Source organism: Mobula hypostoma, chromosome 5, assembly GCF_963921235.1.
Source record: "Mobula hypostoma chromosome 5, sMobHyp1.1, whole genome shotgun sequence".
Taxonomy (NCBI): Eukaryota; Metazoa; Chordata; class Chondrichthyes; order Myliobatiformes; family Myliobatidae; genus Mobula; species Mobula hypostoma.
Genome location: NC_086101.1, coordinates 179084142 through 179096370, shown reverse-complemented (window position 1 = coordinate 179096370; position 12229 = coordinate 179084142). Strand labels below are relative to the sequence as shown.

General features: G+C 41.9%; 1 protein-coding gene across 7 annotated transcripts in view; it reads left to right on the top strand.

The window, feature by feature from the left end:
- Nucleotides 1-12229, top strand: part of wdr17 (WD repeat domain 17) — a 155503-nt gene that overhangs the window by 78271 nt on the left and 65003 nt on the right. For all 7 annotated transcript variants that reach the window (XM_063049472.1, XM_063049469.1, XM_063049468.1 and 4 more), the window contains 5 exons: nucleotides 185-315; nucleotides 2209-2334; nucleotides 6234-6389; nucleotides 8216-8280; nucleotides 10188-10320. In XM_063049472.1, the coding sequence (XP_062905542.1) occupies nucleotides 185-315; nucleotides 2209-2334; nucleotides 6234-6389; nucleotides 8216-8280; nucleotides 10188-10320 (611 nt within the window). The remainder of the gene's footprint in view (nucleotides 1-184; nucleotides 316-2208; nucleotides 2335-6233; nucleotides 6390-8215; nucleotides 8281-10187; nucleotides 10321-12229) is intronic.

Here is a 12229-nt window from a genome sequence, read left to right as displayed (position 1 = left end):
AATTTTAAATGAGACAGCTTTTCGTTCTTCTAAACCCAAATAGGCCCAATCTTCACAGGACAACCTCTGCAGCTCAGGGACTGGATTGACACCTGGATGAGAATGGGAGGAAATTGGGAGGCGGTGGGTTAGTGGTGGGCAAGAGATGGATTCGCACCTAACTTAGCTCACCCTTTTTTTTCAGATCGTGCAATGTCATCTGGAGCACCCCCTCTTCTCTGTGGGAAAGTGTCCCGGGACATAAAGCAGGAGCTGGATAAGCTTACGAGCAATGTGCGGATGAAGAAGCTGAGGTGGTTCTCTGAATGCTTTTCAGTAAGTCTGTGCACTGTGCAGCCTCTCTGTGAGTTCATCATTTGCAATGTTATGCCTCTTTTGTGTCGCTGTACGCTTGTAGCTGATCTGTGTATTTGAATAATCCTACCACTGATATGGGTTAACTTAAAGGAATTCTGCTCCCTTGCAAAGGATTGTCAATTCCTCTACCTGCTCCATGATCTGAGTTCTAAATGTGAAGTTTTTTAATGGGGAATTAATGAAATATCTATTCAACCACTATGGTAAATGTGTACCTGCTCTTTCAATACTTTGTTAGTATTTTAAAAGTTTGAAAATACTTACATTCTTTGTTTTTCTGAATGCTGAGTTCACTTTTATTAGAAAAGTCAAGAGACAAAGGAGAAACATGCATGTTGAACTCGAGATCTGATGTCAAAATGGTTCAATTTAATATCAGATAATATACACAGTACACAACCTGAAATTCTTACTCTTCACGGACATCCATGAAACAAAAAATCCCAAAGAATGAATGATAGTAAAATCAGAACCCCAGAGCCCCCCTCGCCCCACACACACAAGCATCGAGCCTCCCTGTCCCTCTCCCCCCGCTAGCATCGGCAGAAGCACTAACCCTCCCCAAACCATGCAAGCAATAGCAAAACCCTATTGTAGTCAATAGAAATTAATTTTGGATGCAATATTCAGTGAAAAAATGTTATTACCTTGTGCACTTAGTCTCAAGGTACCACATAGAACAGAACAGCATAGTACAGGCCTTCGGCCTAAAATGTTGTGCATAGATTTTAACCTACTCCAAGGTCCATCTAACCCTTCCCTCCCACACAGCCCTCCATTTTTCTTACACCCATATGTTTTTCTAAGAGTTTCTTAAATGTCCTTAATGTATCTTCTTCTACCACTATCCGTGCCAGCACGTCCCACAAACCTACCTCTCTGTGTGTAAAAAAAACACTACAACTGATATCCCCTTATACTTTCCTTCAGTTATCTTAAAATTATGCCCCACTCTTATTAGCCATTTCCACTCTATCTATGCCTCTTATCATCTTGTGCACCTCTATCTAGTCACCTCTCATGTTCCTTTGCTTCAAAAAGAGAAATCCTAGCTCACCCAGCCTACCCTTGTAAGACATGCTCTCTAACCCAGGGAGTTTCCTGGTAAATGAATGGCACACCCTCTCTAAAGCTTCTACATCCTTCCTATAATGAGGCAACTGCTTTGAACCCAATACTCCAAGTGTGGTCTAACCAGAGGTTTATACAGCTACAACATTACCTTGTGGCTTTTGAACTCAGTCCTCTAACTAATGAAGGCCAACACAGCATATGCCTTCTTAACTACCCTATCAACGTGCATGGCAGCTTTGAGGGGTCTTTGGATGTGATTCCTCTGCTCTTCCACAATTCTAAGAATCCTCCCATTAACCCTGTACACATGAGATTCTGCAGACACTAGATACCTGGAGCAACACACACAAAATGCTGGAGGAGCTCAGCAGTTCAGGCAGCTTCTATAGAAAAGGAAAAAACGTTAATGTTTTGGGCCAAGACCCTTCATCAGGATTTACCTGATAACACTGTACTCTGCCTTCAAGTTCAAAAGTGAATCACTTCACACTTTCCTGGATTGAACTCCATCTGCTGTTTCGCAGTCGAGCTCTGCATCCTAATAATAGTAACCTACGACATCCTTCAACACTATCGGCAACATCAGCAACGTTTTGTGAAATTGTGCCCAAATATATGCAGGTGATAATGGCAGTAGTTCATTTGTTGGTCTTGTTAACATTTGTATTGTTGGTCTTCTAGCTGCTTGCAATTAATTTCTGCTTTCTTTGGGATCTTTCATACTTAGATCAACAGGACCAAATTTGGAAATACTGACCACAAACGTGTTCTTTGTAGCCTCCAGGCGGCAGTAAGAACCTCTGGGACTTGGTGGCCGTGTTAACAGATCAGGATGACAGCCTACTTCCCCAGAACTACTGTAAAGGAATAATGCACATGAAACATCTGGTCAGGTTCAAAACGGTAAGCAATGTTAGCAAGAGGAATTATCATCCAATTTCTAATTAAGTCAGATAGCTCAAATTAAAGGAAAATTCTTGTGCAATGTAAAACAAATAAAAAGATAATATGTTGTGATACAAATTAAACAATATCAAAAGAACCATTGGCTTGATGATAAAAGTAATGAGCAGTGTGAATTGGGGACATCCTTTTTTCACCACAAGGCTCTAAATAGAACATTTTCTGGTTCAATTTTCTGGTCAGCCTTGAGAACCAGGATATAATTTCACATTTTAATCTTTCTGAAGCAGAGAAAAAAAAGGCACTTGATAACCTCAGCTGGTTGAACTGCATCCAAGGAGGGAAATGAGCAGCTAATGTTTCAAGTTGAGACCCTTAATGTAGACCAGGGGTTCCGAACCTTTTTTATGCCCTGGACCAATACCATTCAGCAAGGGGTCTGTGGACCCCAAGTTGGGAAACCCTGATCTAGACTGAATAATAAATGGGAGAGAGTCAGTTTAAAAAATTGGAGGGTGGAGAAGGAGCTTTCAAAGGCTCCATCTGTTTTTCAGTCCCAATAAAGGGACTTGATCTGAAACATCGTTTATCTTTTTCCCTTCATAGATGCTACCTGACCCACTGAGTTCAGCCAGCATCTTAATAGTTTGCCCTCAGTTCCATCATCTGCAGTCTCCTATGTGCGAATTTAGTCTTTCTATAGCCTGACTACACTGCTGGTCAGCTCAGTTTCACTGTTGGGTTGTGATTAGCTTCTATATGTTTTCCAGAAAATGAGTCAAAGCTTGATGAAGAATAATCTCATTAGTCTCACTCATAAATGCATCCATTTTCTTTCTGAGGGTCACTATTGAAGCTGCATATGTTGCCCATAATGCACTGAGCTGTAACAAGGGTCTTTTGTTGAATGTGCCTTTCAAATGCCAATATGTGTATGTATTATTCTGTGTGAAGATAACCTATAAAACTTCTTGGAGATTGAAGTAAATAAAAGTGAAAATTACTGAGATAATAATGTGAAGAAAAGGTAATAAAGCCACTCTAGGCTACTCTACCATTTAGTGAGGATACGGGTAACCTGCCCTGAAGCCCAGTTTCAAACTATTGGGAGTGCACATCACACACAATCGCTCATGGTCTCAGAACACATCCTACACAACCAAGAACGTACACCAATGCCTCTACATTCTGAGGGCAAGACTTTGCACACTCATGTCATTGTACAGATGTGCAGTGGAGAACATCCTAAGATGCTGCATCACTGCTTGGTAGAGAAACTGCACTGCAGGGGACAGGAGGTCTCCTCAACAGGTAATCAAAACTGCCCAGTGCATCTCTGGTGCCAGCCTACGTGCCATCAAGGACAAGGATATAGAAAGGTGCTGGAAAAGGGCCAGTAACATCATGAAGCATCCCACCCACCCTGCTAATGGTCTGTCTGTTCCACTCCCATCAGAGAGGAGGCTACGTAATATCCACGCCAGGACCACCACTCTCAAAACAGTTACTTTCCACCACCAGTAAGGCTGATCAACACCTCCACCCGCTAACTTCAGCTCTACTTTATTACTTCCCCTCAGTCACCTGATGTAAAGTCTAGCGTCACTTTATGGACATACAATCAATCTACTGTGTGTGTAAATTATCTTACATATTTAAGTGTATTGTGTGTTTTATTTTTATTATTGATTTCTTTATCTTTTGAGTTTGTTTTTGTGCTTCATCAGATTCAGAGTAACACTTATTTCATTCTCCTTACACTTGTGTACAGGAAATGATATTAAACAATTGTGAATCTTCCGCACAAACACCATTTGCCCTGATTGTCCCGGTGTTAAAGCCTACCTCTCCCATCTCGGAACACAATCGAACAAACTAAGCATCTTACAGCCCCCTGCAGGGCGGGGGGCAAAATGCCAAAGGTTTACACTCCTCTACCTGGAGACTCTTCTCCCCTTTTCCCAGGTTAATATCTAACCTCTTATTCCCTTGTTCTAATGACCTCAACCAAGAAAACTGCATGCACATTCTTTTAGTGTACAAAGGCTTGAAATGTTCAAGTGATGTTACTTTGCTCAATCACTTGTGACTGTGTGAATCATTTAAAGTGCCAATAAGGAGAGATTGCAGAACCCTCCCTTAAACATTAGACAAACATTAATTTGTACCCACTCTCTGTTCCAACTTTTTTTATGCCATGGACTAGTACCATTAAGCAAGGGGTTTGTGGGCCCCATTCTTAACATGTTTGACATAAGTATACCTTGATTTTTTTTTTAATATATGGGTTTACATGGTACCCAAACATGTTTCCCTTGATAAAGTGCATCAACCCTTAATTAGTGTGTGATAAAGCCCTGTTATTTAACCATTTATTTCCTCCGGTGTCTTTACTGAATCCTGAGGTTGGTGACGTATCTGGAGGGTTTTGTGGAGACGTGATCAGCTGAGAAGATCATCGGGGTCTCTCTTCCAGCCATTACAGACATTTGCACCACATGCTGCATCTGTGAAGCAAACAGCATTATGAAAGACCCCATGCACCCCTCATACAAACTCTTTTCCCTCCTGCCATCTGGCAAAAGGCACCGAAGCATTCGGGCTCTTACGACCAGACTATGTAACAGTTTCTTCCTCCAAGTCATCAGACTCCTCAATACCCAGAGCCTGGACTGACACCAACCTACTGCCCTCTACTGTGCCTATTGTCTTGTTTATTATTTATTGTAATGCCTGCACTGTTTTGTGCACTTTATGAGTCCTGGGTAGGTCTGTAGTCTAGTGTAGTTTTTGTGTTGTTTTACGTAGTTCAGTGTAGTTTTTGTATTGTTTCATGTAGCACCATGGTCCTGAAAAACATTGTCTCATTTTTACTGTGTACTGTACCAGCAGTTACGGTTGAAATGACGATTAAAAAGTGACTTGATTTGACTTCTATGATAATGAGCGTAAGCAAGGTCACTATTTATAATTAATTTAATATCGTGGAATTTATAGTGGTTGTTAAATTAATAAACCAGCAAAAAAAAACAGAATCAGGTTTATTACCACTGATACATGTTGTGAAATTAGTTGTTTTGTGGCAGCAGTCCAGAGCAAGATATAAATAATACCTATAAGTGACAATTTTAAAAAATAAATAAGTGGTGCGATGAGAAGTAATGAGGTGGTGTTCATGGACCATTCAGAAGTCTGGTGGCAGAAGGGAGAATCTGTTCCTAAAATGTTGAATGTGTAACTTCAGGCAGTGGAGAAGAGAGCGAGTCTCAGATGATCAGGGAATTTAATGAAGAATAGACTCAAGAGTTTCATCAGATGCTGGAAATCCAGAGTACTGGAGGAACTGCCTTCTTGAGGCAACTATAAAGCAATCATAGTTTCTGATATTTAAAGCAACACACATAAAATGCTGGAGGAACTCAGCAGGTCCAGCAGCGTCGATGGAAATGAACAAACAGTTGTGGTTACGGGCCGAGACCCTTCATCAGAAATCAGGACGACTTCTTCAGGGTTAGGGTTAGGGTTCTTGTGTTTGTTCTTATAATTAAACTTGCTCTTGCCTATACATTCTATGCCAGTTATTGAAGGTCATGTATGAATTAGAGCTATAGGAAAATAGTGTTATACTGCATGGATACAGGCCTTTCAACCCATTGAGCTCCTCCCAACTATCAAGCAACCAGTGTTTTCCCCTTGCTTCTCTGGTTCGGCCACACAAACACATGTGTGTGGATTTTTGGGAGGTGGGAGGAAACCAGAGCACAAGATAAATGTGCAAACAACACACAGACACTGCCAGATGCGAGGACTGAGCTCAGGCCACAGGACCTATGAGAGAGCAATCTGTGCTACTCTGCAAAGAGTAGCAAATTGTTTAACAGTGTATTCCTTCTGCTCAGTCTAAAGCTCAGGAGTTAACAACTGTGAAGATGTCGAAGTTCGGAGGTGGAATCGGTGCACCAAGCAAGGAAGAGAGACTGAAGGAGGCAGCTGAGATTCACCTGCGACTGGGTCAGATCCAGCGATACTGTGAACTAATGGTGGAGCTTGGAGAGGTGAGGTACCTGAAATATGGGGTAGAAATTCTGTCTGCTGTTGTATGAGCTGAGTGTGCTGAGTTCAGCTTTTGAATTTCCACTCCAAACATGTGGTACTCAGTTTTAGAAGAAATACTATAAGATTTGTTTAGCAAGGTTGATAGCTGATGAATTTCTGCTTCCAGGCTTTTCTCTGGAGATTGGTTTGATCTCCAACAGAACCTCAATGGAGAACTGGCAAATCGCTGACAAAAAAGTGACCAAATTTGCCATTTGTCTCAGGATTCTGCTAAAATTTGCTGCTTGAACCACTGAGTTCTTCCAGCAGTCTTTATTTTGTGGTGAGTCTAAGGTCCCATAGCAATAGCTTACACACGTGCCACCATGCCATGTATGAGTGTTTATGGCCAAGCTACCCCATTAACAGAGTAGTTTCTTCCTTATCGACAGTGCTTTAGAGAGAGACTCTTAACCGAACCATTCCAACCTAACTCTCCAAAGGGGAAATTCACCGGATCATGTACGCCACTAGTTACATATGTAGCTTTAATCCCCACTGATTGAGTCAATTTACTAAAAAAAATTATTTCTGATGAGCACACTCTGGAAAGCATAATTTTCAAATTTATGATCCACTAGGCACCAAATGTGCTCCATTTGCATAACACTTTGTGTTGAGTCTGAATCTTACTCCTTACTCTACAGCATGGTGGAAGCACCTTCAGTGGATGAGTGCAGTGGTTCAAGAAGGTGTCTCACTTCTGCCTTCTGAAGGGCAGCTAAGATTGGATGACAAGTGCTGACTTGGAAGCAACATCCACATTCAATAAATGATATTCCATTCTCTTTTAAACTCCTTATCAGAGAGTGCTCTTGGGTAATTGTAACTAGAATTACCTGCCATGTTTGCTTTGTTTATGGACAAACCTTGTAATGACATCCTTGTCATGTAATAAGCTACTCTTAAGTTCTGTTTTTCAGCAGGTCTCCACCAAGTTTTCTAGAGTGTTCTATCTATAGGCAGAGACTAAACCAGTGGGGCTAACTTTACTATCCTGTTTCCTTAGACACCGAGTTCTGAAGAAGGGTCTCAGTCCGAAACACTGACTGTTTATTCCTCTCCATAGATTCTGCCTAATCTGTTGAGTGCCTCCAGCATCTTGTGTGTGTTAAATGCTGGAGGAACAGCAGATCAAGCAGCAGGGGAATAAACTGTTGATGTTTTGAGCCGAGACCCTTCATTAATTGCTGATTCAAATTCAAGACCAGGGCTTGAATTTGACTCGGCAACTGTCCATGTGGAGTTTGCATGTTCTTTCTGAGATTACATGAGTTTTCTCTGGGAGCTGGTTTCCTGGCACGTCCCCCCAAACGTGTGGCTTGGTGTCTTAAATATCCACTGTAAATTTCCCCTAGTGTGTTGGTGAGTGGCGGGTGGGGGTGGGGGGAGTGAAATACGAAGGCTGCAAAAACAGAAAGGGGATAGTGTGAATTGTGTGGTTGATGGTGGATGTGAGCTCAGGCGGCCAAAGAAACTTTCTCTCTCTGACTAATATCTTGTTTTCCATTACAAAAGTGATTTGTCCTGCCAGGCAATGGCAGATTCAAGCATCAAAAAAACAATGTGCCTTTTTAAAACAGATTCTGGAAAGATCATACAGCCAGATGCAGAGAAAGAAGTGCAAGATCACCATGACAACACCTGCATCTAGTTCCTCATCTTCCCCCTGACAAAGTAATCAAACTTAATTACGTGTCAGTGCACAAAAACTGCTGTGCAGCGTAGTTAGTCAATGCAGAAACGAGGAGAGTATCTGAGTGAGATAATCTTCCCTGTGTTTCAGTGGGATAAGGCTCTGTCAGTGGCACCCGGCGTGTCAATGAAGTACTGGAAGAAACTGATGCAAAGGTGAGATGCTTTTAGCATAATGATCCGGAATGTACACAGACAATCTGTTCACTTGTAGTCTTGACCAATTTTGCTCCTTCATTCAAAACATCTGTATTTTCTATTTTGACTGATGTTTTAGGGCAGTCGGTGTAGAATAGATGTCATATTTGCTGAGTTAACAACAGCCATCCTGGATCACAACCAGTTTGTCATTTAAAGGGTCTATTCTGTGAGACCATTGACAATATATAAATACAAGGGTTGATACAAACAACTCACGTTTATTAGTATTGGAATTGGTTTTATTGTCATATGTTACGAGAAGCTTGTCTTGCATGCGGTTCACACAGATCTGCCTGTTACACAGTGCATTGAGGAAGAACAAGGTAAACCAATAACAAAGCAGAATAAAGAGTGACAGCTACAGAGAAAGTGCAGCGCAGGTAAACAATGAAGTGCAAGATCATAATGAGGGAGATTGTGGGGCCAAAAGTCCATCTTATCATACTAGGAAACTGTTTAACACCTACAGAGCATCCATAGAGGGGAGGCTGGTTTCCACGATGTGCTGAGCTGTGTCCACAACTCTCTGTGGGTTCCTGCAGTAATGTGCAGGGCAGTTGCCGTACCAAACCATTATGCATGCTGCCAAGGGAGATATGATATCAGCATTTAAAAGGTACTTGAACAGACACATGAACTGGCAGGGAATGGAGAGATATGGACATTGTGAGGGCAGGCAGGATAAGTTTCATTTGGCATCGTGGATGGCACAGATGTTATGGCCCTGTACTTTACTGCTCTATGTTCTTAAAGCAAACGCAAGAGAATGTGCAGAGGTGATTTATGGGATGTTATCAGGACTGGAAAATCTTAATTGAGGAAAGGTTGAATAGGCTGGAGTGGTTTTCTTAGAACAGAAGATACAGGGGGCAATTTAAATGCGATGAAGAAAATCATGAGGTGCCAAAACCGAGTAAATATGAATGGCCTTTTCCCCTTCACATAGGGGTCATCCGATCCTCATAAAACATTCTCTAATCCAATCACCATTGTGGTCAATCTGGATAGTGAGTGGTAGGGCACTGAGGAGTGCAATAGAACAGAGTGATCTGGGCACCACTGTAGTGTAGTGGTTAGTGAAACACTATCACAGCTTAGGGCGTCCCAGACTTCGGAGTTCAACCCGGTGCCATTCTGTAAGGAGTCTTTGTACATCCTTCCTGGGGAATGTGTGGGTCTTCTCTGGATAAAATAAGTAAAAATACGGATCGATAATTCCCTGAAAGTGGTGACACAGGTAGGCAGGGTCATAAACAGAGCTTCATAAATCAAAATATTTGTGTACAGGAGATGGGATGTTATGTTGAAGTTCTGTAAGATGTTGGTGGGGCCTAATTTGGAGTATTGTGTGCAGTTCTGGTCATCTACCCTATAGGAACGATTTCAGCAAGATTGAAAGAGTACAGAGAAAATTTTCAAGGACATTGCCATGACTTGAGGACTTGAGTTATAGGGAAAGGTTGAATAGATTATGACTTCATTCCCTGGAGTGTAGAAGAATTAGAGGTATATAAAATTATGCGTCTGAAAATTAGTGAAATATTTAATCAGGTTTAAAAGATGAAAGTAGCAAAGAGAAGAGCCTACAGGGGGTTTCAGAAGAAGGGAGGGCCTCTAGAATAAACCCTTGATAAATTCTGATCTCTGCTGCAGAGTGGATACATATATTCCTCGGCATATTTTCAAGCCTGTTAGCCCACTCTTCAGTGTGGGAAATAGATGAGCGCTCAACCTGCCCACTTTGTTTTTTCCAGGGCAGAAGATACAGGGTAATAAGGGAAATTTATTGTCAAGAACACAACAAATTAGAATAGCTTAAACCACAAAACCTGTATTATCGCAGCGCGTTTCCTTTTCTTTAGGAGATCGGATCAGCTGATCCAGGAAGGGAGTGACGAAGTTATTCCATATTGCATTGCAACGGGAGATGTGAAGAAACTAGTGACCTTTTTCACCGCCCGAGGCCAACTCAAAGAAGCACTCTTGGTTGCTCAGGTAAGTACAATGCCTGATTTTCTTTTTTTGCCCAATTTTGTATGTGAGTTAAGCTCAGCAAGGAAACTATGTTCAAAACATTCAAGGCCATTAAACGATGAAACGTTGATACTGGCTTTCCCAGAAATGCTTCTCACCTGGATGTTGAAAATAGTCCAATAGCTTGAAGCAAGAATAGTGTAGCACAGTACAGGTCCTTTGGCTCACTGACATTTAAACCTACTCTAAGATCAACCTACCCTTCCTTCCCACATAACGCTCCATTTCTTAGATGCTCCTAATGCAGGGGCTCCCAATGTTTCTTATGCCATGGACTCCTACCATTAACCGAAGGGCTCGTGGACCCCAAGTTGGGAACTCCTGCCCTAATGTAGCTGCCTCTACCAACACCCCTGGCAGGGCGATCCACACACCCACCACTCTCTGTATAAAGAACTTGTCTCTATCATCCCATTCCCCTATACTTTCCTCCAATCACCTTGAAATTACTCCCCTTATTCTTTATAGACCTGAACAAATTTGAACATGTAATTTAAGATTGATTACTTTCATAATTGTAGTTAATGCTATAAAAATCTAATTGCATGCCCAGGATATATCGCTGATACACCATGGATGCAGGGTGTAACACCTACATAGTGATCTGCAGTTACTTGCTTAATCTTCTCCAAAACCTCCACAACCTCAAAGGAGGTTATAGTAGACACGTCGGTAATCATTTACCAAAACTCTCTAGACTCCGGGCAGGTCCCGGTGGATTAGAAGACAACAAATGTCAATCCACTTTTTAAAAAAGGATGTAGGCAAAAGACGGGCAACTGTAGGCCAGTTAGCTTAACATCTGTAGTCAGGTAGATGCTTGAAGCTGTCATTAAGGAAGAAATAGCGAAACATTTAGAAAGGAGTGGTTCCATTAGACAGACGCAGCATGGATTCAGGCAGGTTCTGTTTGACAAACTTACTGGAGTTCTTTGAGGACATAATGGATATAGTGGATAGAGGGGAACAGGTGGATGTTGTATATTTAGATTTCCAAAAGGCGTTTGATAAGGTGCCACACAAAAGACTTATAAATAAGATACGGATGCATGGAGTCGGAGGAAGTGTATTGGCATGGATAGTGGATTGGTTAACCAATAGAAGGCAGAGTGTTGGTATAAATGCGTGTTTCTCCAGTTGGCAGTCAGTGGTGAGTGGGGTGCTGCAGGGGTCGGTGCTGGGCCCGCAGCTGTTTACCATTTACATTGATGATTTGGAAGAGGGGACTGAGTGGAGTGTAGCAAAGTTTGCTGTTGACACTAAAGTGAATGGAAAAGCAAATTGTACAGAGGATGTGGAGAGTCTGCAGTGGGATATAGATAGGTTAAGTGAATGGGCCAAGGTCTGGCAGATGGAATACAACGTTGGTAAATACGAGATCATCCACTTCGGAAGGAATAATAGAAGAGCAGGTTATTATTTAAGTGGTGAAAGATTGCATCATGCTGTTGTGCAGAGGAACTTGGGAGTGCTTGTTCACGAATCGCAAGAAATTGGCTCGCAGGTACAACAGGTTATTAAGAAGGCAAACGGAATGTTGGCCTTTATTGCTAGAGGGTTTGAATTCAAGAGCGAGCAGGTCATGGTGAGCATACAGGGTACTGGTGAGGCCACACCTGGAGTACTGTGTGCAGTTCTGGTCTCCATACTTGAGGAAGGATATACTGGCTTTGGAGGCAGTGCAGAGGAGGTTCACCAGGTTGATTCCAGAGATGAAGGGGTTAACTTATGAGGAGAGATTGAGTCGCCTGGGACTATACTCTCTGGAATTCAGAAGAATGAAAGGGGATCTTATAGAAACATACCAAATTTTGAAAGGGATAGATAAGATAGAAGTAGGAAAGTTGTTTCCATTGGTAGGTGAGACTAG